This window comes from Leptonychotes weddellii, chromosome 6 (assembly GCF_054177405.1).
Source record: "Leptonychotes weddellii isolate Sample4059 chromosome 6, ASM5417740v2, whole genome shotgun sequence".
Taxonomy (NCBI): Eukaryota; Metazoa; Chordata; class Mammalia; order Carnivora; family Phocidae; genus Leptonychotes; species Leptonychotes weddellii.
This window is the reverse complement of record NC_138374.1, coordinates 35,729,209-35,757,127: the sequence shown is the minus strand read 5'-3', so window position 1 is coordinate 35,757,127 and position 27,919 is coordinate 35,729,209. Positions and strand designations below refer to the sequence as shown.

The 27,919-nt window shown below is 40.8% G+C and overlaps 2 protein-coding genes across 6 annotated transcripts in view; one reads left to right on the top strand and one right to left on the bottom strand.

The window, feature by feature from the left end:
* Positions 1 to 4,102, top strand: part of LOC102728876 (mitochondrial import inner membrane translocase subunit Tim23) — a 29,964-nt gene extending 25,862 nt beyond the window's left edge. The window contains exon 7 of the mRNA XM_081823919.1: positions 3,626 to 4,102. Coding sequence (XP_081680045.1) covers positions 3,626 to 3,741 — 116 coding nt within the window. The 3' untranslated portion in view covers positions 3,742 to 4,102. The remainder of the gene's footprint in view (positions 1 to 3,625) is intronic.
* An 826-nt stretch (positions 4,103 to 4,928) lies between these two features.
* On the bottom strand, positions 4,929 to 27,297 carry NCOA4 (nuclear receptor coactivator 4). 5 transcript variants are annotated; one of them, XM_031038795.2, is made up of 11 exons: positions 27,153 to 27,271; positions 18,242 to 18,269; positions 13,169 to 13,323; positions 11,781 to 11,921; positions 11,509 to 11,597; positions 10,963 to 11,071; positions 10,326 to 10,415; positions 9,667 to 9,813; positions 7,367 to 8,383; positions 6,831 to 6,971; positions 4,929 to 6,469 (listed from the first exon to the last, which is right to left on the bottom strand). In XM_031038795.2, exons 2-11 carry the CDS (start codon positions 18,249 to 18,251, stop codon positions 6,464 to 6,466), a joined length of 1,905 nt encoding a protein of 634 aa, XP_030894655.2. In that variant the 5' UTR covers positions 18,252 to 18,269; positions 27,153 to 27,271; the 3' UTR covers positions 4,929 to 6,463. The 5 variants fall into 5 exon arrangements, with proteins under 5 accessions (XP_030894655.2, XP_081680038.1, XP_030894659.2 ...); XM_081823912.1 differs by lacking the exon at positions 27,153 to 27,271 and adding an exon at positions 18,847 to 18,932; XM_031038799.2 differs by lacking the exon at positions 18,242 to 18,269 and having other exon boundaries at positions 27,153 to 27,297.
* Between the last annotated feature and the right edge of the window lie 622 nt (positions 27,298 to 27,919).

The window sequence follows — 27,919 nt, the reverse complement described above, 5'->3', positions numbered from 1 at the left end:
GGTGGGTATTGAGGAGGGCACGTTCTGCATGGAGCACTGGGTGTTATGCACAAACAGTGAATCATGGAACACTACATCAAAAACTAATGATGGAATGTATGGGGATTAACATAACAATAAAACAATTTTTTAAAAAAAAGAACCAGGGTAAAGAGCAAAGAATGAAAGTAGTAGCCTTTGGGAACTAGGAATGAGGATTAAGGTGGTGCATGTGCCACATTGTGCATCACTAAAATCTTTTAGTACTATCTCGACTTTTATTCATGTGGACTACTTTAATAAAATAAAGTGAGCAAAGACCCTGTGTATCAACATAATAAAAATTAGGCATTATATTGGAAGGGGGGTGGGGAGTTAACTGTTTAATGGGTACATAGTTTGTTTTGCAACATGAAATTCTCTGGAGATGGATGGGGGTGACAGTAGCACGATGCCAGTATACTTACTGCTATTGAACTGTACAGTTAAAAATGGTCAATTTTATGTGTCTTTTACTTCAATTTTTAAAATAAATTTAACAAAATTTTAAAGTTAAATAGTGCAAAAAATTTTGGATAGTGTTCTGCAGTAGCCATGTGAGTGTGTAGGTAAGGCTGTGGGGGCCAACAACTTCTGTTGGCCAGATGCCTGTCTGTTCACTGCCTGGAGGCTGAGAATGTGTTTTATATTTTTAAATACAATTGACCCTTGAACAGTGTGAGGTTGAACTGCACGGGTCAACTTATACATGATTTTTCTTAAATCAGTACAGTACTGTTATTTGCTTTGTTGTAAGAATGCAATATATAATACAATGTACAAAATATGTGTTCATCAACTGTATGTTTCAGTAAGGCCTCTAGTCAGTAGTAGGCTATTAGTTTCTGGAGCGTTAGAAGTTGCATGTGGATTTTTGACTGCAGGGGAAGGGGCGGGGGGGTGACCCACGCATTGTTCAAGGGTCGACTGTAGTTACATTTTAAGTGTGTGTGTAAATATCTACAGAATAGCCTTTGGGCCCTGAAAGCCTAAGATACTTACTTTCTGACCACTTAAAGAAAAATTTGCTGGTCCCAGCTCTAAAGTAATTGTCAGTTCAGTGTGTTAACTCTGCACTATCAAGCTCTATATCCCACAAACAAGGTACTTTAATATTCTGGGCCTCATTTTCCTATGTTTAGAAAAGAGATCATATTTGCCCTTTCTGGAAGAGTTGCGTAAGGACCAAAAGATAGAAGGTAAAACTGAAACACACATCTCGTGTTTGTTTTCCTTTATAGAGACTGACCGTTGGTCTTATTTGGTTACTGTGTTCAAAGCAAGAATATTTGCTAATCAAACTTCCTGTGCTTAGTTAGGCATAAGTTGGTTACAGAAAGCCTAAAGCCAAGGCTTTCAAACTTTTAACACCACCATTTGGGAAATGCTGGAATTAATGGAAAGTTAAAACTAAAACGTGGCTTGGTATGTGATAAGAGGCTACACTTGGAGCAGGATTAGCTGTGCTTAGTAAATCAGACGCTGCCTACGTTTAGTGTCTGTTTGCTGGAAATAACTTTTCTAGCCTTCAAAGAAGAATTTGTTTCATTTTGGTCAAAGTAGAAAGCTTTCTAGGGGATAAATGGTTCTCAAGGGACACTTAATATACCACTGGTGTCCCAAAGATCTTAGTCTTACAGTTCCCAGTTTCATTATGTTACCCCTCTTGCCCCTGCCCAGGGAGACTTGTTATTTGATAGCTGAGAACTAATGTGAAAGTCCTTCAAAAAAGGCTGAGTATGAAGCTGCGTTCTTGGGAACCTCAAAGCTAAAGGGCCAACTGGAAGGAACAGTTTGCAGCTATTTCCAAGCCAGTAGGCAGAGTTCAGAGCCCTGTGAATCTGATATCGACTAAAGGTCCGGGGGAGTTAGTCTGAAGTTGCATGTTTGGTCCCAGGAAAACATCTGCAAACCTAGTATGCTTTCAGTTACCTGCCCTCCATCATCTTTCTGCTGATAAATAGCAATGAGACCACCTTTCTTTTGTTTTGTGTTGACTCAGAATAATGTTTGTAATCTGCTTGAAAGAATCCTCATTACACTCAAAGTGTGTGAGTAGCATTTATTCTCCTGTGCTTCATAGTTCTGTTTTTTTTTTTCCATTTTAGTAATTTGGTCTAATTATAGTTCACCTTCAGTCCCTAGAACTTTTTGTTGACTTGCTAGTCAAAGACATGAGGTAGATCATTATTAAATTGGGCAGATTGTTTTAAGTTAGCAGGTTAAGTGTACATTTTTCAACCGCATTGAATACAGTTGCCAAGTTAACTGCCGTATTCAGTCTAAATATAGCAAGATGGTATAAAGAGATGTGGCTTCAAGGGGGGATCTCCCATTGAATTTTTGTGTTTCTGATGTCCCTCCCACCTATTTGACAGCTGTTTATAGATGATGCCTGCAGTTTGTTTCAGTCTGTCTGAGAGAGATAATTAGGGCACTTCAAGGTGGAAACCTACGCAGGTCAGCTATCAGACATCTTCAGACCAGAGAGGCTCCTGGAGGGGGTGGCCTTTTAATCTATCAGCTGAAGCCATCTGGCAGGACGTTCATTGCAGAAGTGGTTGGTCTGAAGTGTTCTAACTTGGCAGTGTCACTGAATTTCACAGAATTTACTGGCTCATAGCCAGAGGGCCTCTAGTAAGGTCATCACTGGACCACAGCTCCATTCAACCTTTGCCTTCCTAACACATGACTTGGAATGAATACTCCATAGGTACAGTACAGGCTACCTGACGTTTATGGTATCTACTTGTTTGGGAAACCGTAAGAGAATATCAAGTTATTTCTTAAAAGCTTATTTGGGTACCCCCTAGTCCTCTTGTTAGACTCAGGGATGGTTTCCAGGCAACTGATTAAAACATTGTTTTTACATTTCACGTGAAATACATATTGCTAATTTTTTTTCACATGAAAAACTATTTTGTTAAGCAAAAATAGTTCAAAGTCTAATCCTTCTTTTCGGTGAGTATGATGATGCTAAGTGCCTCCTTGCTCAGGAGTTGTAGAAGATCGTCTGGTATGTCATTGTAGGGGTGGCAGCAGTGGGGGCGTGTGGTCCTTGGTCGGCACCTGACTCGAAGCCCGATAGGGCCATCTTATCACCACTACTTCTTGAGTCTTCAGAGTTAATAGAGGACCTGTCCAGAGTCCAAAGCTTAATATTGTTTCCAAAGAGGGTGTCACGTTGTTTATATTATAGCTTTAAATCAGTTGTCAGTGCCTGTGAGGTTCTCGGACTAGCAGGAAATTATTGATCTGTTTGGGACTTCAGTAATATGCATCAGATCTTGTCTGGAGTGTTATAGGAACAAATGAGATTGAGAAAAATCAAATTATTAATGCTCATGATCTTAGCTATAAATTATGAAATTAAAAGTGAGGGGAAAAGGTACATATACCGTATTCTTAAACAAGTGATGTGAGGGAATTTCTGTCTTGAACCGGTCTTGGTTTCTTATATTATTTTTAGGACTGTTATTCTCCTGTTTGAGGTGGAATATTTATAAACATGAATTGTGTGTCTCAACTTCATGATAACATTGCTTAATCCATTGATGCCAGGACACTATGCAATACAAGGCTGTTTTTTCCCCCTTCTCTTTTCCAGGTGGCCTTCGAGGGGTAGCACGAGGTGGTCTAGCAGGACTGACGCTTACCAGCCTCTATGCACTATATAATAACTGGGAGCACATGAAAGGCTCCTTACTCCAACAGTCACTCTGAGGATTTTGCCACCTTAGGAGTGGAGGACACTTTAGTAGTCGTCCACATCAATTTGTAGGTCACTCTGGAATTACTCCTCCTTCCTACAGTTAGTTTGAAAAATTGGAGATTCCAGTTTGCTGTGGTGAAGATCCTGGATGGTTGACCAGGACTGGCATTCCTTCTAGCCCGAGTTGAAGCCAGAACACTTTGGTGGCTGAGTAATGTGGTTCTCCTCTACGCCCTGAACTGGAAAACTACTTACTCACAGAATTCGGGTCATGATTGTTGTCAATACGGTATCAACACATTTGTTTATTTAATGAGCTGAAACTGTAACACTGCCTTGTATTCCCAATAAAAAGGTGAAAATAGAACCAAAGTGTAAACATAGCGGGCGTCTCCATTTAAAAGCATTTTTCTGGATATAAAGTGAAAGTTACTCTTAGCATTTTTGTCTGCCCCAACTGGGCCAACATGTTTTCTTGGTTGTGTTGAAATGAAGGGCTACTTGGCACCACTAACAGCCAGGTTACAATTTTTCTTCAATAGAGTTGACACTAAACAACCTCAAGATACTAGAGATTAACCATTATGCCATTAGAGTACTGTGTTAGAATACTCTGTCCAACGATCATGCTTAACTCTCTACTCATTAACTCACCTCCTTATGGAGGGATAATTAGAAACATAATTAGAGGAAAGAAACGAGCTACAAGGGTTTAAGGAAGTCTTGGGAAAGCTAAAGAAGGTAAGGGCAAGTTATTTAACTTCTGAGCTTGTTTTCTCACCTATGAAATGAAGTTAAGTTACGCTGTACGTTACACATACACGTAATAAATACTAAACAACGGGTGGTTATTATGAAGGGGAAGAGGAAAATAGGGCTTTGGCATGCACCTAGTAAGGAATCTGACAGGAAAGCACTGAACCTTAGCTGAAGGCCTCGTTTTTTAAAAAAAAAAAATGAGTTTAATATAGTTCGTAGAGAGGTTAAAAATTAAAAGAGCAGATCTGAAGTCTGCAGGCAGACTCAAAATGAAGTTAGTATACTCTTTACTAATTTAAGATTCATAAAATATACTGATATTTAAGTGAATATAAAAACAATTTATGTTCAAGTTGTTTCTCAGCTGTACTCCTACCCAAATATTAACGTGGTAGAACATTTTGTGACAAGGTAGTTTTACAAATACACACAACAACTGTGGCTGTTAATGCTTTTAATGGAGTGGGTACAAAATGCATCAATGCAGAAGAATGTTTTACATACTCATTAGCATGGTGGTGAGTGTAAAGTTAGGAATACATCCTTAAACCTCAAAAACTACAAAGTTTTCCTGCAACCTAAGATAATGGAAAAGGCTCCTTAAGTTTTTACCTGCCACCTTTATTAAAGTTCTAAGTGGTATTGGGGTGGCGGCGGGGAGCCAAAAAAATAAGAGGCTCTTTTCAGCTGTGGTCAAGAAGTCTAATGAAACTGTATGGCAAGGACTGTGGGACTGTGAAGTTGAAAAGTATGAACAACAACATATAGGCAAGCTGAGTGGCTTAATAGTTTAAAAGCCTAGAAAGCAGCTACGGTATCTTACCTTAGAGAATTTAAAAACATTATAAATCGCATTTCCTACAGAGAAACCTTTTAAAGCATGGACGTGACTTTTAAGGATACTGAGAAAACATCAAGTTTTCATAAAGCTTCAGTAAACACCCCAAGGCACAAGTGTTCAAAACGGCCTGTTCACTAAAATGTCACTGCATTCTACTTTCAGAGGTATAGGTATGCTATGCTTGCAGTGAGAGGACATTTAATATACCCTAGTTAAAAGCACCAGGTGTCAAGCTCAGCTTCCCTTTACACAGGATGCACCAATAACCCTTAAGATAGCAAACAGTTCAAGTACTACGTTTCCAACATGTCTTGCCTTTTGCTCTTTGATTGATAAGTCAGCACTAGGGCTCTTTGACCTGTAGTTCAGAATATTCTGAAAGCAGCTAGGACTACCTTGAACATAGTCTTGAAGCAATATGGAGCTCTTCTAAAAGCTCACTAGATATTTTAATAATAACATTTAGAAAAGGGAAAAACAAAATTTGCAGTAGCTGAATCTCTTTCAAAAGAAGAAAAATAATGTAGAATCTGACATGTAGGTTCAAATGTAATTAATGTCCGAAATTGCCAAGATTGTTAATACACATTTTGGTAAGGAAAAAAAATATACTGGCAAAGTTAACTATTTGTGTGAAATATACTATATATTAAACAGAAGAATCATTTCCACCACCAATGGAAGAAAACCCACAGCAAGGGAAGCATCTAAAGGAGGACAATCAAAAGGTTAGGGAAGCGTACTAGCTTTTGAATACATCACACCTTGATTATAGAACTATTTCATTTTTAAAACTACAGTGTTTTAATGTACTTCTAGTAATAATCCAATCTAAGGAGCTGTAGAGGCTTATGAAAAAGACCTATCCACCAAGATGCTGTGTTTCTAGTGTAGGGCTGAGTTAATACTTCTGTAAGAAGGAACTGAATCACCTCAGCATCAACAAACAGCCTTTTTCTTTTACATTGTAACTCATAATTTGATGACTTATTTCTCTTCACTAGCTCAAAATTAGGTAGGAAAAGGAACTAAGCTGACTGGAGAAACACTATGATTTGGCAAGCCGCACAGTCACTCGGCCCTTGGAGGTGTGGTAATTTGCAGAAAAGTTGCTTGACTCGTGTTCCATTCCTTCACATCTATGAAGAAAAGCCCAAAGATTAGTGTCACTTCACTATAGGATAAAAGCAAATCTCTCCCCCCACCCCCTTAGAGCTCTGACTCATTTCTCAATAAGCTACTAAAATCCACACAGGCTCTGACAATTCCCCCGACAGCTAAATCATCTTGAAAGGTCACTTTCAAGTATGTCCTAGTTATTTCATAAAGTAAGTTCAAGTGAAATACCTGAAACGGTTATGATCCCCCAGCCATGCTCACTTGCCTAGCACACACACCATTAACAGGAACACAGATTGGTGGGCAAAGTGTGAATTCATACTGAAGACAAAACACAAACAGCTAAAATCTGATTTTGCTAGGCTAGTGGCCTGCACGCACCTGCAGAGGCGTTCGATACAACCACTTTTCTTTGTCAACTTGAAGCTGCATACAGGCAAAGAGGTCACAAACTGCTGGGAGGCCGTAACGGTCTTGGCGAAAGTTACGTTCCTCCTGTAGCGGTGAGTTCAGTAATACTTCCTGCAAGAAGACAACAAGGGTGGGTTGCTCCATGACAACTGGGAAGCAAGGGACCAACTTAACTCATCTTCCCAATAGTCTAGCGTCCATAAGGAATATTGTTGGCCATTCTCTCTCATAAGCAAGAGCAAAGGTACAACAGTTTAATCTTTTCCATAAACAGCCAATAAAACACTCTGGGTTTTTTTGTTTTGTTTTTTTCTTTCCTACAGGATGGGGGCCGGGGGCCTGGAAAATGTACAGAAATTTCAGTCTGTATCCCAAATCTTCCATCAAAATTAATAGGCCAAGCAACATTTAACACATTTAAGGATCTGGCCCATTTGCAAGATCTGAGATTAAGAAAGTATAAATCTACTTAGTTCAAATGGTGTTACTTTGATGTCTGTGCTCACCTTGGCCTTCTTTCGAAGTAGCCACTTGTCCTCTCCTGAGGATAAGTGGCTGAGGTTTCCCATTTTCTTTCCTGGCAAGACCCAGTCAGCTGTGTTAAAGGGACACCAGGAAGTGGCCGCGGGGTTCATAAGCTTTTGCTTGCCAGCTCTGTCTTCAGTACTCGGCACTTCTTTGAGACAACCTTCTTTGTATGAGGGTGTGATGAGCCACTCTGACAAAGGACTGTTCCTTATGACTTGGAAGGAATCGGCAATTCTAGAAGGAGCCACTGCCTTTGACATCTTAGCTTGTTGCGTTGCCTCTTTTCTGGAAGGACAGAGCCACACACTCAGGGAATCTATACACTTCTCAGGCTCAGGATTTGGTTCCACAGGCATACCATTTTTGTCTTTTCCTTCTTTCTTTAGAAGCCATTTACACAGAGCTTCCTTCTCACAGTTCTCATCACACACACACTCTGCAAAGCTTGTACAGGGCTCGTTGGCTTTGCATACTTCCTCTACTTTATATGGGTCCTGAGGGTTCTGGACAAGCCAATCCTCAGTCATCAGGCTGGGAGTGGACAAGGGTTTCTTGGCCTCTAAGTGGTCATTCAGGCACTTCAGATTGCCCAGGTTTTCAATCTCCACACCCTTGGGCTGGTTGCCGCGACAATTGGTACAGGAATCGGGCTTGACAAGCCAATCATTCACACTATAGGGCTCCTGGAACACCTGCAACAGGAGCTTCCACTTCTCACTGGTTTCACAGCTACCCTTCCCAGGCTTCTCTAGCTTCTGGGATTCCTGAGCAGTCACCAGCCAATCAGAAAGGTCCATCTCATCTTGATCAAGAAGGTCCAGGTCTCCAGCCTTTTCAATTTCAATAGCGTAAGAACTGATAGAAGAATGGCTGTTACACTTTTGGTAAGTTGGTTTTTCAGGAACCTCTTGTTGCTGACTCTTGTAGAGCCAGTTTTCTAAACCCTTTAGGTTGCCCCAGACATTACTGAAGAAATTGCAGGCTCTGGCAGAAGTCTACACAAGAAGTACACGGTATTAGTTCACCAGAACATTATGGCTGCTTTGGGGTTCAACGATAAGAGTTCTATCTCCACATTTATTACACTGCCCAGTGTTTCTAAATTGAAGTAGATAAGGCCAAGAGACAAAGGATTTCTCTACTGAGATACTAATATATACATTTCAGTAACAAAAAATTTAATTTTCTGCAGTTTAAAAAAAACTAAAAAATACTAAAGAGAAAAGCAAGAGAAAGCATTTGTAGCATATCTGACAGAAAACAGGCTGTTAGTTCTATATAATAAACCTTTATGAATAAAGAAGACAAAAATGAACAAAGGATATGATTAGGCAACTCATCCAAGGCGGCTAATAAACATGAAAAATATTCAACCTCCATAAGCAAAGAAACTTCAAAACAAAAGTAAAAATTGTTACTCTGTATCAAATTTGGAGGGAAAAAAAAAGGAACTTATGATTGCCACTATTGAGAAGTTTCAGGGAAGGAAGCACCCTCAATATTCTGAATATTTTTCTGAATATAAATTGGTAGCAACTTCCTGGAAAGCCAAACTGGCGATATGGATCAAAAGTCTTAAAGGGTAGGGGCGCCTGGGTGGCTCAGTTGGTTAAGCAGCTGCCTTCGGCTCAGGTCATGATCCCAGGGTCCCTGCTGAGGGGAGAGCCTGCTTCTCCCTCTCTCTCTGCCTGCCGCTCTGCCTACTCGTGCTCTGTCAAATAAATAAAATCTTAAAAAAAAGTCTTAAAGGGTATGCAGAATTATAATCTAGAAATGCAATTTCTAGGATTCTGCTGCTAAGGAATTAATCAAGAAATGTGCACAAACTTAACTCCTGGCTATTGAGGGGAACTCTGTTTATACCCAGAAAAACTGGAGTTTAAGTTACAGCCAATCAAAATATTATGTACTATTAAGGATTTTATGGAAGAAATTAAATGAAAGAGAAATATATTCATGCTCTACTAGTGAAAAAAATCTGCTAGTCAAAACAAGATTTATAGAATCATGTTTTTGAAGATATGTACACACAGAAAAATGGAAGTATGTAAACAAAAACGTTACAGTAGTTAGTTCTGCATGTTGGGGTTATGAGTTTGTATTTCCTTAAAGTCTGTTTTGTAAACTTTCTATCTATAGTGAAGAGGTGTCACTGTTATAATAAAGAGTTGTAAAAATATTTTCAGTCTAGAACTAAAAACAGACATAAACTATGAGTTAAAAACTGAAACTATCTACTGCACCATCTACCTCAGAAACAATAAAGGCAGCAACACACCTGACTATTCTCCAAGGTCGGCTTTTGGGTGAGCCAGTCCTGGAGGTTGGTGCTGGGGATGTAAGGAGCCTGACGACCACTGGCAGGTTTGCTTCCAAGGAGCCATTCGCTGAGAGAGACAGCTGTGGTGCTGGATGCTGACTTCTGCTAATCACATAATACTCTTATGCTTAACAAGGCAATGCCAAATGCCATGGAAAGTTCACCAGAAAAGCAGCAGACCCAACCTTTCTAATTCTGGCTTGCCACTGACCGTGCACAAGTCACATGACTTCTCTAAGCCTCCATATAAAACAAGAAGTATAGCTCATGCCCAGGGTTGCTCTCAACTCAAAACATCTACCATTCTATGTTCACATTCCCTTAAGAATCATAAAGAGAATGTTCCCTAAGACAGAACTACCCCAATCAAAGAGCTAATGATAATGTCTTATGAACTAATTGGTAACAATGACTTTCTCTCACAACATCTATAAAACCTCTAAATTTCTATCTGACGTTCAGTCTCAAAGGGAGTGCTTAATTGCATAAATTAACTCATTTCCACTGGTGCAATATTGCAAATAAATGGTAGGAAAAAAAAAAGTGGTTTAGTCAAAAGCCAAAAGACATATAGCCAAGTAATAACTTAGTTACCAGAAACAAAAATGAAATTTTACCTGTTCTGGCAATGGGATATAACCTCTTTTCTCCAGGAAAGGCCCAATATTTGATGAATTAGCATGAGCAATCAGGTGCTCAGGAATTTGCTATAAAATGAAAGCAAATTAATCATGTTTATTAATGTTATGCTTTCATTCCAAAAAAGTGAAACTGTAATTCCTAAATTTCAAAAGTAGTAATCAAAGCATTATCATTTCACTAGAATAAACATTCTTTACACTAAAGTCAATGACCTACACAAGTAGTTATGAAATGTGAGAATTCTCTACTACATAACTATCATCATACAAGAGAATTCGTCACCAGAATTGGTAGTATTACTGCTTTTAACAAGACCCAAATGAGACCATGTTTGGTTTTTTGTATTAAAGACCTTTCAAACCATAGATTTTATAAGAAATATGTCAAAAGTTATTTAAAAGGATACAAGATCAATTCTGGAAATTGTGAATCAGTACCACATTCCAAGAGCTACCAGCCTAATGCTCTATTAACTTAATCAGAACATGACACTTCTGAAGTTTACCAAATGCTCAAGAAAGCCACTATTCATAGTAAAAATTTTTAAGACCATCTGTGAGTCCACAGATCTGAGAAGTGCTCTATGAATTATCTGAGATCAACACTACTCACGATGGTCTTGAGGGATCCAAACGTGGTGATGGCCTGGCGCAGAGCAGTTGTGTCTGCTTCAAAGAGCAGGACGGTTGAATCTTCGGGTTTGAGGGTCAAATTGCCCAGTCTGGAAAAAAAAATAAAATCTATTTTTAAGGAATAACGGTATTAATCTAAAACAAAGCCAAATTGTGAATAATTTGAAATGACTACTTTTCTAAGAAACTCATTAAAGGCAGATGACTTCACTATGTACCACCAGGTATAACATTAAGTATATAAAGTAGGATGATCTTATCACAGGAAAAGAGAAGTCAGGTTAAATCCAAACATACAATGAGTTACAAGTGGGTGGCTCAGTTGGTTAAGCGTCTGCCTCGGGCTCAGGTCATGATCCAGGGCTCCTGGAATCAAGCCCCATGTCAGGCTTCCTGCTTCTCCCTCTGACCCTCCCCCCCTCTCATGCTATCTCTCTCTCAGATAAATAAACAAAATTTTTTAAAAAATAAATAAATACAACGAATCAAAGAGCCAAAAGTCAAAACAAGTAAAAAATATCTTTACCTCTCCAGGCACACAGAGACTTGATTGGCTAGATCTTTGTTTTGGGTGCACTCCAGTTGATGAATTAGACAATTGAACTGGCCCAGTAACTGTAAGAAAAATGAAACCATCTAGCCACAGTGATACTAAAAGCACCAAATATATCCAAGTTAACAAACAGCACTTGAGATTAAACTTATACCCGATCTATATTAATGCTACATTATAGGAAAGACATTCTGTGGAAACCAGAAACCATACTCAAACCAATTACAGCCTTGCAGCCACCTTACCCAGTAGAGCTGTTGGGTCTGCTGCTGAAGTGTCTCCTCTTTAAGCTGATAGATGAGATCTACCTGCTCATACAGCCACACCTCACGGCTTCGAAGGCATTCCAGGTGACGGCTTATGCAGCTGTGAATCTGGGCTTTGACCTAGGAAACACATACCTGTTAGCTTCACTACTGTTACAATTATAAGCCCAAAGAATGGTATTTCCCACAGAATGGTGAGTTTCTTAAACTTTCAGGGGTCACAAATCCTTTCAGTTATCCAATCATATCTATGGAGCATCTCCCCAGAAAAATACATAATCATATACTCAAAATTTTGCCTGTAATTTCGGGGTTTAGGGTCCCCAAAGCACACCCATGGAAGCACCAAAGCCCCCATGGACCCAGTTTAAGAATTCCAGCCATAAAAGCATTCATAAGCTCTAAAATCCTCCTTCAATACCACCTCCCTCCAAAGAGGAGCAGGTTTATTTGGGTGGCCTAAAGTAATCAAGAGAAAATAAAAGAATATATCATGTAATACTAATCCCCCTCTGTTTTCCATATAATTTGAAAACCTATAGTCTTAAAAATGTGTCATTGGAGTAAGACAGGAATATTAATAGCTAGCCCTTATCTCTTGTCTCACTCTATGAATGAGCAATCCATTACAGGAGGCCAATTCAGTAAAGAGATGTGCCACTGCATGTGGACAGACAGAAGACCATGAGGACGGACAGTCTAAGTAAACCTATAAACTAAATGTTTCTGAAAGCAAATAGCGACTCAAAAAAGAATACAAAAATCCTAAGGAGAAAAATCAAAACAGCTATAAATTATCCATGAGAATTCACAAAAGAACTATTTTAAAACAAATTTTTTCTGTATAATAAAGTTGTATTTCAAAGTCATGTAATACTTGGGTCTTCCCACTCACCAACAGAATAGTATTAGGTCAATGGAACAAAGAGATTTCATTCTGGCTTGATCTAACAAAGTTATTTACAGAACCATGCCACCAACAAAACCATGCCACCACCAAGTTAAAAAATGATAGGGGACATGATGACGTGCCACTCTTCATGCATCAAGGACACAGCTGAGAAGTATAGTACTCATTAATTTTGCTACTTTTTATTGATGGCAGTCCTTGGGATAGGGACCACACACAGCAGCCATTAAAAAAACGCATGCTGAACTGAACTCTTTAAGGTAGCACAAGGTTTTCCAGACTCTTCTACCACCTGCTTAACTGTGCTTGGAGAAAAAAAGGAACCAAGATTTCAGAAATAACCATGCAAGGCATCGGGTGAAACTTTTTGGTTGGCACAGAGAAGCCAAGCCCTTGGCCATGCTCTAAGCCCTGTGCTAAGAGTCCAGACAAGGGAAGAAAAAAGCGCACGTCACACCTCTTGCAAGTTATCTTTAATTTGCTGTTCAGCTCGGAGAACTCCACCAATAGCCAGCTCCAAGTCCCTCCGTGCATCACAACACCTCAAAAGGGGTTCTCTGGTACTGGCGCAGCCATTCTGGTCCTGTGAGGTACTCATTCTGCTCACTGTTCCTTCGGGGGAAGAAAAATAAATAACAATCTAAGTTGTACTGTAATTACAACCAAAAACTACCCTTCAGTCATCCCCCAAATGATCATTCCAACCAGCTCCCAATTACGAACTTACTTAGATTACTTCCAACACAGGACCCAGCACACAGTATACCCTTAATATTAATACTGCCTCTTCTTCCCTGCCCACCACTACTACATTCCTACCATATAACTCCATGCATCCACTTTAGTGACACTTTACATGGGAACAGATTATTCCTAAAAAACAAAACAAAAAACACTAATTTTCCTGAACTGATAGGGCATATAGCCTCCAAAAAGTTAAAAGAACATTACAGTGTAAGTTTCTGTTTATAACACACAGGAAGTCACAGGGGGCATATGTTCTTGTTTTACCGATTTAGAGGTGAAGACTAAAAGGTCTAGAAGGATCCATAATTACTTTGAAAAGCAACTACAAACCACTAACTTGGTAAACAGAATTTAGAACATTGTTTAGATCTGGCATATACCTAAATTGATTGGGAAAATGGAAATTTTAAATTTTCTCTTTTAGGTAGGGCTTTTTTTTTTAAATTTAGGATGGTTTTTTCTAGCTAGGAAGCTCTCAAGAATGTAAATCTAACAAAGTAATTTCATAGGATTCTGATATAAGGGAGGTGCTTACAGACATTGGTGTGGGAAACTACAGAGACTTTCCTAATAATCTTAGGTTTACAAGAGATAAAAAATACAAGTGGAAAGAACAGCACACAAGCAATGACAGAATGACAGACTGAGACAGAAGAGTGTTGGAAAAACACACAAAGCTTAACAAAAACCACTGGAAGAAGTCTGGTGTCTATCTTGGGTAGATCTAGAATCAGAGATGGTTTCTGAACACTTAGAAACAGTAATCAGTGTAACCCAGCAGATGTTCACTAAGCCCTATGACATCAAAGTTATTTCCTTCTTGGACAGTTTTACTAAACCGGCCACTCAATGTAATTGCAGCCACACTCAGGGTGCCTGGGTGGCTCAGCCGTTAAGCGCCTGCCTTCGACTCAGGTCATGATCCCGGGGTCCTGGGATTGAGCCCCACATCGGGCTCCCTGCTCGGCGGGAAGCCTGCTTCTCCCTCTCCCACTCCCCCTGCTTGTGTTCCCTCTCTCGCTGTGTCTCTCTCTGTCAAATAAATAAAATCCTTAAAAAAAAAAAATTGCAGCCACACTCTATCTGGATGCTCAACAGTATGACCTGTGACAAGGTGATATCCTATCTTTGGGGACAATGTGAATATGAGCTAAACAGAGGTACAACTAAATGGAATCCTAAGATTATTTTTTTACAAACAACTCAAAGGGATAAAAGAGTGAAGCCAGTCTATAAAGTTTGTAGAGGTATGTTTTCCCTAATTACTCACCTGTTTTCCCTAATTACGTGGATAAAAACAGAAAGCAGACATTACAGTTGCAGTTAACAAAGGACTTTGATAAAAACAGATTCCACAACAATCTCTACATAGCTGTTAAATCTTATAAAACAAAATGTAAATTTTTTTTAAAAGATTTTATTTATTTATTTGACAGAGAGACACAGCGAGAGAGAGAACACAAGCAGGGGGAGTGGGAGAGGGAGAAGCAGACTTCCCACAGAGTGGGAGCCCGATGCGGGGCTCGATCCCAGGACCCTGGGATCATGACCCAAGCCGAAGGCAGACGCTTAACGACTGAGCCACCCAGGAGCCCCAACAAAATGTAAATTTTTAAAACTTGAATGGGGGAGGACAAAGTGGAAGAGAATAAAATGTTTTTACAAGGATGAAGATTTTTAATTGAAAGTAACCTCTATATGAGTTAGCACTGTGCTGGGTCTAAAAGAAAAATACCACCACTTGCATTTACCAACAGTATACTGTTTGTCACAGGACTAATCTGTTCCATGTTTATTAAACTAAATTTGAAATTTCTTTCTGAAAAACACACTTTAGAACAGGCATTTAGAAAAGGGAAAGGGACCTTCAAACCATGAAAAATTTCTCCAGGAAGGGAAGCTGTTTAGCCTAGATAAGTCTCCGGGAGGACTTGATTACGACACTCAAATGCTTGGTGACCTGTCGAAAAGACTTAGATTTGTTCAGAATCACCCAAAGGGAGTAGAGGAGGATTAACAGGAGACATCTGAGGCAATATATTAAAGAACTTCCTCTCAGTTCTGAAGGCAACAACCTTCTCAAATAAGCCAGCTTTTGGCTCAACAGAAGCCTTCCCAGTGTAGAGTCCCCCAAATGGCCGACTCCTCATCTGAAAGGAAGCAAACTTTGGCCTAGACTGCATCTTCAAGCCTAGGTTTAGGACCAGATAGCTAGCTACAAGCTGGAAAGGGACAAAAGTGGTGTGATCCCCACCCTCAGAAATAAAACGATGGGAGGAAGAAGCGTAATAGGCTTTCTTTTGACCATCTCAGGAAAAGATCCATAGTGAGAAACTAGTGACCTCTAAGAAACTGAAAGATTCAAGAAACTTTGTAATTTCCCTGTTATTTTGTTACACCTCAGTCTGTTTTGCCATAATGACCTCTAAAAAGGAAGGGCCTCCTTAACTAAATTTGACAGGAATTTTTGTGGAAATTTTTTCCAACCCTCAAAAGACCAGCTGTAACTATTTTGCTAACTTCTTTTTCACACTGTAAACTGCCCTGTTTTAAGCATAAGCATTAGTGTACACCTGGTGCACACTGTAGGGACTTTGAAAAATACCTGTGCAACACAAGTGAACTGTTGGCTCATACTTGGAGAGCTGGAGTATCACCTCATTACCACAAAGTGCTTCACTTTGCACTTAAAAGTTTTATGCAAGGCATGTTTAGCTGTCTTTCCAATTATTAACCAACTTTCACCTGTGCCAAATTTCCCATTCTTAGGTCTTCACCATTTGTGTGGAATGCCATAATGCCTGGGACAGTGTAAAATGTAATCAATAAAATTAAATTAAAATGTACTTCACAATGCCAAAACCCCACAGCTCTAGATCATATGGGTGGCAAATTCAAATGCATGTTAAGTGCTGACTATTATTACTAGATCCCTAAAGTAGGTCTTCTAAATTCAATCACAAGTACTATACAAACTGTCTAACAAGAACAAAATATGGCAAGGGCGCCTGGGTGGCTCAGATGGTTAAGTGTCTGCCTTCCGCTCAGGTCATGATCCCAGGGTCCTGGGATCGAGTCCCACATCGGGCTCCCTGCTCCTTGGGAGCCTGCTTCTCCCTCTGCCTCTCTCTCTCTGTCTCTCATGAATAAATAAATAAAATCTTTAAAAAAAAAGAACAAAATATGGCAAAAGTACACAAATTGGGTTTTCTCTTTATCAGCTACGGACAGAAGGCAGGATGAGATTTAAATTACAAAATTGATTTCCCCCACATATTTATCACGTTTTTAAAAAATGAGTGTTATCCTTCAAAGCAGTCACCTTGTTAATAAGGGTCTTTAGAGCTCATTTGTCACTGCCCCACCACCTTCAAAAGAAGACTGTCTTAAATGTATATTTTTTGAGACAAAGTCAAAAGTTTAAGTGCTTCTAAAACTTCCCTGCCTCTAGGATTCCTGTTCTAGGTTTGGGGGTAGAGGGAAGGAGGAGGGAGACACACATGCACCCCTCAAATAAATAAAGCTCCAGGAAAACCTAGAGCTTTCCCCAAAGAGTTCTATAAACTATATATGCCATTTTTGCACAGTGGTTTGCACAAATCTAATTATGAAATCCAAAGATCATGAAACCAGAATTGAGCAACTAACCACAAATGAAGCTAAATCGTTACCATGTGGTTTAAGCATAAAATTTCCAAAAGGCTATAACCCTCTTGTGACCAACACAAACCACAATTTAAAGTTGAAAAACTCTTAGCCATCTCTTTAGTAGGCTGTTCTCATTTTATACATGAAGCCACTAAGGCCCAGACAGTTTAAAAGACCCATCTAAAGGCCACAGCCATAACAGGTCTGAGTTTAGAACTAAGGTTCCTAAGGTCTAGTCCTGGATGCTCTCTGACAAGCTTGTTCTTCCTTTAGTGTATTAACACCCACGAATTACTTTTATTTGCCAACACTAGAGTTTGAAATTAACATTCAAAAAAAAAAAAAGAATGAACATTCCAATGGAATACTACTGGAATAACTTCCATTAAGATTCTGTCCATTTTCGGGGCACCTGGGTGGCTAAGCTGGTTAAGCAACTGCCTTCAGCTCAGGTCGTGATCCTGGAGTCCCAGGATCGAGTCCCGCATCGGGCTCCCTGCTCAGCAGGGAGTCTGCTTCTCTCTCTGATCCTCCTCCCTCTCATGTTCTCTGTCTCTCATTCTTTCTCTCTCAAATAAATAAATAAAATCTTTAAAAAAAAAAAAAAAAAAGATTCTGTCCATTTTCATAGTCCTCAATAAATTATGACAATTTTTTAGAACTTTCTTCCTTGGATAATGCTAACAAAATAAATAGTACCTGTGCATGTCATGATAGTTTGGGAATAATCAAAACACTGCCAAGTACCAGTGCCAAGTATGAAGGCCACAGCAAGAGCCCTAGATTCTGATCCCACATCTGTATCACAATCACTCGAAGTTCCATTTGTCTGTCTGAAGGCTTAGACCAGGTCATCTCTAACTGCACCTTCCAGCTCTCACTGTCACCCTTCCCACCTGCCCCTCCTCTCCAAAAAAAAAAAAAAAGTCCACTTTTTAGTTATTTTCCTGGCATCCAAATCATTGCTAGAAGCCTATGCCCTAAAAAACAATCCACAGCATACATCTATGTTCTATGGATTACTAAGTTTGTAATACTGCCAATTTGGTTATCTTTGATGGGACAATATATATTAGACTGTACAAATTTTCAGGAAAAAATTATTAATTATAAAGTAATTAATATTCCACATTACCTTGAGACATTTCTTCTACACACGTTCTCTATTGTTAAAAAAAAAAAATAAAAGGTTTTTTTTTATTTCACAGTTCATTAACTCAAAAGGCTATATATGTCTTAACCCTAGCCCCAGTCCACTTTTATCAACACGAGTATTTTTGAAATTCAGGATCTGATTCTCCGCAATTTTTTTTTACACCTCGCAAATAAAGGTTAATACCTGAAGAGACTTAAACAAATAAGAAAATAATGAAATCACAATAGCATATTTTAAGATTTACACTTCAGAGTTTATTGCGCTGGGATCTGTCTACCTTTATACTTGTAACTACGAGCAATCAACCCCAGCACATCAACTTTCCGAAGCAGTAATTGCAAACCGACCACAAAATTCCCCACCTAATGCCAAGTAAGACTTTTCTAGTTAAAAGCAACAATGATTCATGGAACTTTCCAGGTTCCCCAACTCTTTCTAAGAGCACAGTAGCCCTACGAAGCCGCAGTCGCAGGGTCACCGCTCAGCACGCATGCGCACAGCCGGGGCCACAGAGCCCCTTCCCGACCCCAACGTGGCAAGCAACTCTGAGCGCTCCCACTGCGTTCCTGGCCTGCCCGACGAACCTCGCCGGCTGGGTCTCCGCCGCGAGAACAACCCGGCGAGCCCAAGGACGCTTTATCCCCGACTCGAGCGCCGAAGGTCCCCGAGACCAAAAGCCCCGCCCCGCCCGGCCCGCGGGGGGCAGCAGCCCCCGGCGCTGGGAGCGCGCACGTCGGCGCCGGAGACGAGCCGGGAGGCTCCGCCCACTCGGGCACCTCCCCCCTCCCGCCAACCCCCTACGCCCCTCGCCCCCGGAGCTCCTAAGGGCTCCTCTCCAGCCTCCCCTCGGCCCCGCTGCTTCAGCTCTTAGCCTGTGTCCACCCCGCTCCGCGGCCCAAATCGTCAAGACGTCTATGACTTAAGGGTTTTGCTGCTAATCACTACAGAGAAATAACAACCGTGGGTCTTCTGAAGACTTACCGAATTATTTTTGGAATGTCCCTGCCCAGTAGTTTATGCCTCCTGAGATCACCACTGTCAGCCCAGCTGGGGTTCAGCCCTCGCCTATTGTTCCAGATGTCCATTATTACTGTCGCCAACTCAATGAGAATTACATGAATTATATGTAAAATGTTTAGGACAGTACCTGGCATACAGTATTCCTGTCTGATTATCATGCTCATGGTACGTCTGGTTTGGTGCCCTTTTCTCCAAAAACAACCCTTATAGCCTGCATATCCAATCAGGCCAGAAGACAAAATCTAGACAGCACTAGTCATTTCCTTTCAATAAATTTTATTAATGTAAAATATTTGCTCTTGTCTATGCATTTGCAACTATTTTTGTAAATAGGAAGAGTAAAGCAAAACCACATGACAAAAAGCAAAGGAAACACTAAAGGCCATCACCTTCAATTAAGCAACCCTCAGATTTCAGATGAACAGTTTGTGGAGGCGCCTGTTTTATCTATGATGCGCCAAGTTTCTGGGATCCCATTTCAGACATTCATTACCAAAAATAAGGAGAAAACAATGTCTTCTTCATTGGATAACACATTTGGTAAAAATAAAAAAAAGAAACATACTTCTAAATGATGAAAGTTTAAATTTTTTGGCCCTTTGTACTTTAAGTCAGATGGCTAGAAAGGAGGAATTCTCAGTCTATCAAAATATGACTGATGTCAAAAACTTTCATCTTTTAGGTGCCTCTATAAAATACTCACAATGTAAATACAGTAGAAACTGTGTTGACTATCACCTACATAACCAATAATCTCTACACCCTCTCTAAAAGATCCTGACCAATGCCTCTACACACTAAATGCTCCAGCTCTCCCTCACTTGAATTCCTGAGTTACAGTTACTGAGAGTCAGTGTTTGTTCTGTCAGTTTATGCCAGCTTTAGTTGTTACTACAATGTGATTTATTCAATATTACATAAACATAAAAAGACTGTGGAGAAAAAAATCATAAAAATCTAGAAGAATTCCAGGGGCGCCTGGGTGGCTCAGTTAGTTAAGCATCTGCCTTCGGCTCAGGTCATAATCCCGGGGTCCTGGGATGGAGCCTGGGTCGGCTCCCTGCTTAGCGGGGAGTCTGCTTCTCCCTCTGCTCCTCCACCCAGCTCATGTGCTTGCTTGTTCTCTCTCTGTCTCTCTCAAGTGAATAAATAAAAAATCTTAATAAAAAAGAAATCTAGAAGAATTCTGCATTCAAACCACTTTGCAGGCTCCCCTTGACTCCCTTAAACTTCATTATTTGCCCATTATTTGCCATCTTTATAAAATGTTTACATTGTAAAGGGGATTTTACCTCTCTTCTGCTTCAAGATTTCTATGCTGTCTCAGAACAAGAGAACCATCCACTCCTAGTAGATCATCTCATCTCTCTCATCTAGAGAACATAAACTGTAACTATCCCATGACTCCCCACTTGCCTACAAGATAAAGTCCAAATTTCTTACAAAAGCAATAAAGTTCTCTACTTTCTTGCTCCAACATGATTCTCCTGCCATCTCCTCAAGGCAGCCCCACACTGTGACCTGCTACACAGCTATTCTATGCACAGTCCAGGCTGGTTCACCTTGTCCAGCTTGGCTCTCCCAGTGCTCTCCGCCAGCAATACCAGTTCCCTTCTCCCCACCTGTCCACTTCTCTAACTATGCTCAAGTCCCACCACTATGAAGCCTTTCCTGACCAAGCACCCCACTCCTCAATAGTTTTGGCCAACAGAATTAGCTGTTCCGTCCTCTGGAGCCACTCTAATCTGTACAGGTTTCCAGCATGACACCTATAACATGTTACTCTAATTACATGTTACATGGTTGCCTCCTTAGCTTGAGACTCCCAAAAGAAGGTATCATGTTTTATTTGGCTTTGTACACCCTAATGCTGAACAGACAGCCTGATAAGGGTGTCTTGGCATTACCAACCTCCTTCACTCTACATGCTCTATTGCATTGACATAAGGAGCATGGTGTCCCTGAAGTTGTGCAATGCTGTGACCCTAAACTCAACAGAGACTTAACATATGTTTGATAAATGGATAGATGAATAAATGATAAACAAATGTTCAAGTTCAGACTAGCCACAGTAAGTATAGTATAGTTCTTTAAACATAGATAATCAACTTGATGTCACACTAAGACCTGCATTAATTCAGGACGGTTTTTCAGAGGTGGAAATGTTTCCAGTGTGACACTACTTTTAGTTTTCTTTCAAACAAGACAAAACTAGCAAGGGTATTGCCACTGAAACCATAATCCCAGAAGAGGTACTAAAATAAAGTGTTTTTCCTGAGGCCAGACCCATCAAAGCTCAGCTATAGAGACTCACAAACATCAGGAAGTCTGTGAGTTAAAGGGGAAATATTAACTGTATTTACAGCCAACTCAGGATTTTTTTTTCCCCCTCAGATTTTTGCAGTACCACAGAAATTCTAGCTGACATCACAGAAGTTTGGTAGGCTTTCAGAAGTGGGGCCCTGCCCTATTTTTAACTTGAAACTTCTGGCCATAATACAGTCAAGGATAGGAAAATATGTTACTTATCTACCATCACAGTAGTAATACCATTTTATCCCTGATTTTATGATACATACCTTGTGGTTTTTCCCACAAGAAGTGAACAAGTGATACAATATTTTCTTCTTTCAAGCCTGGGGGACTAGCAATAATGTCAAAATTAAACTCAAAATATACCTAAGATTATGTTCTTATGAAATCAGTAAGTGTCCAAGTATAAAAAGACTTAATTTCTTATCTATGACCAAACTGACAATCAAAAACCTTTTAACAGGGCACCTGGGTGGCTCAGATGGTTAAGCGTCTGCCTGCGGCTCAGGTCATGATCCGAGAGTCCTGGGATTGAGTCCCACATCGGGCTCCTGGCTCAGCGGGGAGCCTGCTTCTCCCTCTGACCCTCTCCCCTCTCATGCTGTTTCTCTCTTGCTCGCTCTCTAAAAAATAAATAAAATCTTTAAAAAAAAAAAACAAAACCTTTTAACATATTTGGTCAGTTATTCACTCCTTCACTGAACCAAACTGTCACATCCGTAGCGCACTCTAGGCAATGCTAGATAAGAGGAATAGTAAGCCTCAAGAGTCCCCAAACATACTACTAGCACCAGAAGGGAACATCTTGATTCCACTGAATAATCAAACCAGGCAAAATCAGGATGATGACTTGGGATAAGGATGGCTAAGAGAATTAGAATAAATCATTCAGGGCGCCTGGGTGGCTCAGTTGGTTAAGCAACTGCCTTCGGCTCAGGTCATGATCCTGGAGTCCCGGGATCGAGTCCCGCATCGGGCTCCCTGCTCGGCGGGGAGTCTGCTTCTCCCTCTCCCACTCCCCGTTTGTGTTCCCTCTCTCGCTGTGTCTTTCTCTGTCAAATAAATAAATAAAATCTTTAAAAAAAAAAAAAAAGAATAAATCATTCACCTCAGAAGTAAAAAGAACACCCTCAAAATAACTATTTTAGGGGCCTCTGGGTGGCTCAGTAGGTTAAGCAACTGCCTTCAGCTCAGGTCACGATCCCAGAGTTCTGGGATCGAGCCCCACGTTGGGCTCCCTGCTCAGTGGGGAGCCTGCTTCTCCCTCTCCCTGCTGCTGCCTGTGTGTGCGTGCTCTCTCTCCCTCTCTCTGTGTCAAATAAATACATAAAATCTTAAAAAAAAAAAAAAAAAGTAGAAACACTGTTAAAAAAATAACTATTTTATTCTCTTGCCAGTGAATCTACCTAATTCAAAGAGGATCAATACCATGGCAGGCTCTGAAGAATTGTAGACTAGATGTGATGTTTATAAATGATGACTGAATGTTATAACAAGCAAAGACAAGCTGAGAAGAACTACATGGCAGCTCCTCTGATAAGCATACTATTTAAAGACACTATTTAAAGCTACCCACTAGAGTAAAAGTGCTCAACTTGGCCCCCATATCACCTAGGCCACTCACCTTGTTTGTGTGTTCTATGTTGAAACAAAGTATTCAGACATATCCATAATGAAAACTAAGCCAAAATGAAAGTTGCGGACAAAAGCTTTAAGAGGGCTAAAAAGTAGCAGGAAGGGACACCTGGGTGGCTCAGTCGGTTAAGCATCTGCCTTCGGCTCAGGTCATGACCCCAGGGTCCTGGGATCGAGTCCCACATCCGGCTCCTTGCTTGGCAGAGAGCCTGCTTCTCCCTCTACCTGCTCTGCCTGCCGCTCCCCCTGCTTGTGCTCTCTCTGACAAAAAAATAAATAAAATCTTAAAAAAAAAAAAAAAAAGTAGCAGGAATAGTAATAAAAATGCCATGGACATCTATAGTGCCTCCATGAAACTGAACTTAATCCAATACATAAATATTGGTTGGTGCCTTACTATAGTCATTTTAGACTTGGAACCTAACTGGTATGCAAACAGAGATACTGAATTCACTGATTTCAGCAATGCCTCAGAAAGTGCTCTCTGAACCAGGAGCACATTCTATTGTATATCATGCATAGTGACAAATCTTTATTCTCTGAGGCTTGGGATACTTCTTTCGAAAAAGTCAAACGAATGCACAAAATAATTGAGATAAAGCACTGGTCCTCAGAGACACAGTTCAAAGCTGTGGTGGCTTGATGTTGAGATACTGAGTGTAGCTCCCAGGGAAGGAGCTTGGTGGTGCCACTCTAGCTGCTGGGCGCATACTGCACACTGCCTCTATTCTGGCTCACTGCAAAACAAATGCTGAACATCATTTTTGGTTTTTGCCCTTTTTTATAAAAGCAAAAATCCTCTTTGGATTTCTTTCACTTAGCGAAAACAGATATGAATGCAGGTCTTTCATAAAAGCAAAGTGGGGGCCGCCTGGGTGGCTCAGATGGTTAAGTGTCTGCCTTCGGCTCAGGTCACGATCCCAGAGTCCTGGGATCGAGTCCCTCATCGGGCTCCCTGCTAGGTGGGGAGCCTGCTTCTCCCTCTGCCGCTGCCTCTCTCTATCTCTCTCTCTGACTCTCATGAATAAATAAATAAAACAAACAAACACACACAAAAAAAATTTAACAACAACAACAAAAAAAGCAAAGTGGCATAACGCAAGCTTTAAAAAAGCAGGGGAAAAAAGAAAAAGCAGGGGATACCTGTAGCTATTTTTATTACTTTTGGTCAGAGAATGGGCTATGATAATAAAGGAAGACATTTTACTAAGTAGCTCATCAATTTAATAAGTCACCATTATATCTCTCCAGTATTCCTGCAGAAACCTCATGACTGCTCCCTACTCCTCCCTCCTCACCAGCTCTTCTCTTTGCTTGCTCAGTCCAGCCACAATTGCCTCCTTGCTGCTCCTCCAGCATACCAAGGATGCTTCCACTTCAGGGTCCTTGCACTTTCCTCCAGATATCCTTATGCTCACTCTTTCACTTCCTTAGGGTGTCTGACCACTTCCTTTGGCTGTCTTCTCAGTGAAGCCATTCCTCACTATCCTATACAAAATAAATCTTCCTTCCACACACTCCCCCTTAATATATATTATATTTCTCCACAGTACTCATCACAATCTGACATGGAGAAATCATTTATTTTCTGACCCCACTTCAGAAAACACACTAGAAGGTAAGTTCCACACAGGAAGGAACTTTGTCTTTTTGTTCACTGTTATATAGTGGTGTTCAATAAATATTTGTTGAATGAATTCAGTAAGTATTTAATACATCTATGTGCCAAGGGTTTCTTTTTTTAAAACATTATTTCATTTAGTCCTCACAAACATTTAAAGTACATAATATCACCATAATTTTTTAAAAATAAAGAACCAAAGGCTTGACGAAGTTAAATATATATCACCTATAATCACAAGCTTCCAAGTAGAAGAACCAAGATTTAATCCCAGGTCTGAGTCTGAAGTCCTTAGCCACACAATGTATGTTAAAGGGATCACTTCAGTACTAAGATTTTATGTATTCATTCAACATTTATTGAGTGCCTACACTGAAATATACTTATGACAGTCCCTGAGGGCACAATGGTGAACTTGTTACCTAGAGGAGAATTTGTGCCATTGATTCACCAAAAATTCAGCAGAAAATACTAATTCTTTGAAATGACATTGAGAGTTAAAAATCCACCAGCAGCAACGATGACTGGTTCTGAATGTTTTCCAGTATGCTAACCCTTACTCTAGGAGGGAAATTATTATAACACTAGCCAAGGGGCGCCTGGGTGGCTCAGTCATTAAGCGTCTGCCTTCGGCTCTGGTCATGATCCCAGGGTCCTGGGATCGAGCCCCACATCAGGCTCTCTGCTCAGCGGGAAGCCTGCTTCTCCCTCTCCCACTCCCCCTGCTTATGTTCCCTCTCTCGCTGTGTCTCTGTCAAATAAATAAATAAAATCTTCAAAAAAAAAAAAAGAAAGAAAGAAAAACACTAGCCAAGAGGGGGTAGGGATGTGTCAGAATATCCTGCACAGTTTTCTGAAGCCCTACACAGGTTCCTGAAATTCTGGCACAGCTAAGCTGATTTAATAAAATGGGGTGGCTAGGCGTGTCCTATGTAATTCTAAAATAGGTTATCTCCTCCCCCTGTAAGAATCACATTTTCCTTCCCCTACATAGCTCACTGTGTTTTTCCACTTTTGAAATACCTATTTGCCCAACAGTAATAATGTAATTGTAGAGGTTTATTTAGACACAAAATATCATAAAACCATAAAACTTTAGACCCCTAGGATTTACCCTAAGGACCCAAGGATCAAAGTCCCATAGAAGAAGAGGAAAGAAAATAAAATGTAAGGAATACTATTGGGCTAGAGCTTACATATATTATCTCACTTGTCTTAACAAACAGGCAAGCTAGCAAACATTCCAAAGAGCAAACCAAGTAACTTCCCTAAGCCACAAGGTACATGCACCACCCCCACCTTCACTGTAGCATTTGGGTAAGTCTTCCTCAAAAGGTCTGATAATCTTTAAAGTTCAGAAATGTCACGCTAGGACCCCAGTACAGAAATGAGCCATGATTACCTGTCTCATACTCACCCCAGGAAATAATTCAAGAGTCCTTACAACCACATTTCCAAATTACCAAATGGGTGATGGAAAACTAAATCTATTCAAAAGACAGGTATGCTATTATGAACCTTACCCTGATTAGAAAACATCAGAAAATGGAATTGTGAAAAAAGCTGTGTTTTCGATCTAACAGACTCTAGAGCTCTGACTGCTGTCATTCATGATCGCATCATCCCATGTTGTATCACAGGGCACCTAAGACTGTTTATATCTCTGTTGCCCCGCCACAGGAATTTACTTTCACGAAAATAAGGGCTGTGCCCATTTTTTTTTCATTGCTTTAGCCTCAACACCCTGAACACATAGGCAATGAATAAATGATTGCTGGTGGGATAAATCAAGGAATGAGCAAACCTTGCTCTTCTCATCTGTAAAAAAGGAGAGAATCAAGCCACCTCTCGGGATTGTGGGGAGTATTACATGAGACGGTAGGTAACGCTGTGTTGGCTTATAGAGGGCCGGAAAAATACCATCTTCCTCGCGTTTCCACCGAACAGTTTGGGAATGGATACGCTCTGCGCCCGTTCTGGAAAACGGGAGCCTCTTCGCCCCATGAGGCCCTGGCGAGAGCAAGCAAAACCTTGCAGCTGTCACTCCCGGGGCCGGGAGAAGGCGGGCAGGCAGAGGTAGTGGCCCCCAGGCAGAGAGTGTCGAGGGCTGGGGAGAGGACAGGCCCACAGCGGCCAACGGTCAAGAAAAGGTGACCCCCGGGGCCGGACCGGTCGAGGGAAAGGCCGGACGGGAAGGGCAGGCCCAGGCCCGGCAAGCAAGTGGTCATGGCGCCCCGAACCAGCCTTCGACTTGAGGGCTGGGGGAGCTGCGCCAGCCCAGCGGGCCACCGCGGTTCTTACCAGCTCGAAGCGCCGCGCCCGGCGATCGGAGTGGAAGCTTCCTCGGAGACAGACCGGCCTGATCAGGTAAAGGGCCGAAAGGAAGAGTTCTCGCGAGAGCGCAACCTTCCTCCCACGCCTCACGCCACGCGTCTGACACTCTCGCGAGACTTCCGCTCGGGTCAGTGCAAAGCCCTTGTTCTCCCTCTAGAGAGCACAGAGCGCAAGCGCACTTTTTCTGGCACACGAGGTCCGTGTCCTTTTCACCCTTTGTGAATAAATCCCACTAAGTGAAGCAAAGTTGTTGAAGGCACACTGTGTGCCAAAGATTACCCTAAGTGATTCTCTCACAACAAATGTCCTCACAAGACAGATTTTAGCTTTAATATACGCTTGCAAAAATAAATGTCAGAACACTCAAAAAAAGGACAAATCCTGTATGATTCCACTTATATAGGGTACCTACAGTAAGTCAGATTTATAGAGACAGGAAACACACTGGCGTTTGTCACAGGCTGGGGGAGAGGAGTAATTGTATAACGAGTATTGACTTTCAGTTTGGGATGATGGAAAGTTCTGGAGATGGATGTAGGGATGGTTACACAACAATGTGAATGTAATTCCACTCAATTGTAAACTCTAAAAATGGTTAAAATGGTAGCTTTTACATCCTGTATATTTTGCTACAACTTTTTTTTTTTAATTTTTAGTAAATAAATGTCAGAGTCCAGATTCCAAGCCACATCATCTGACTCCAAAGCATATGTTCGTTTGCACCACATCATACC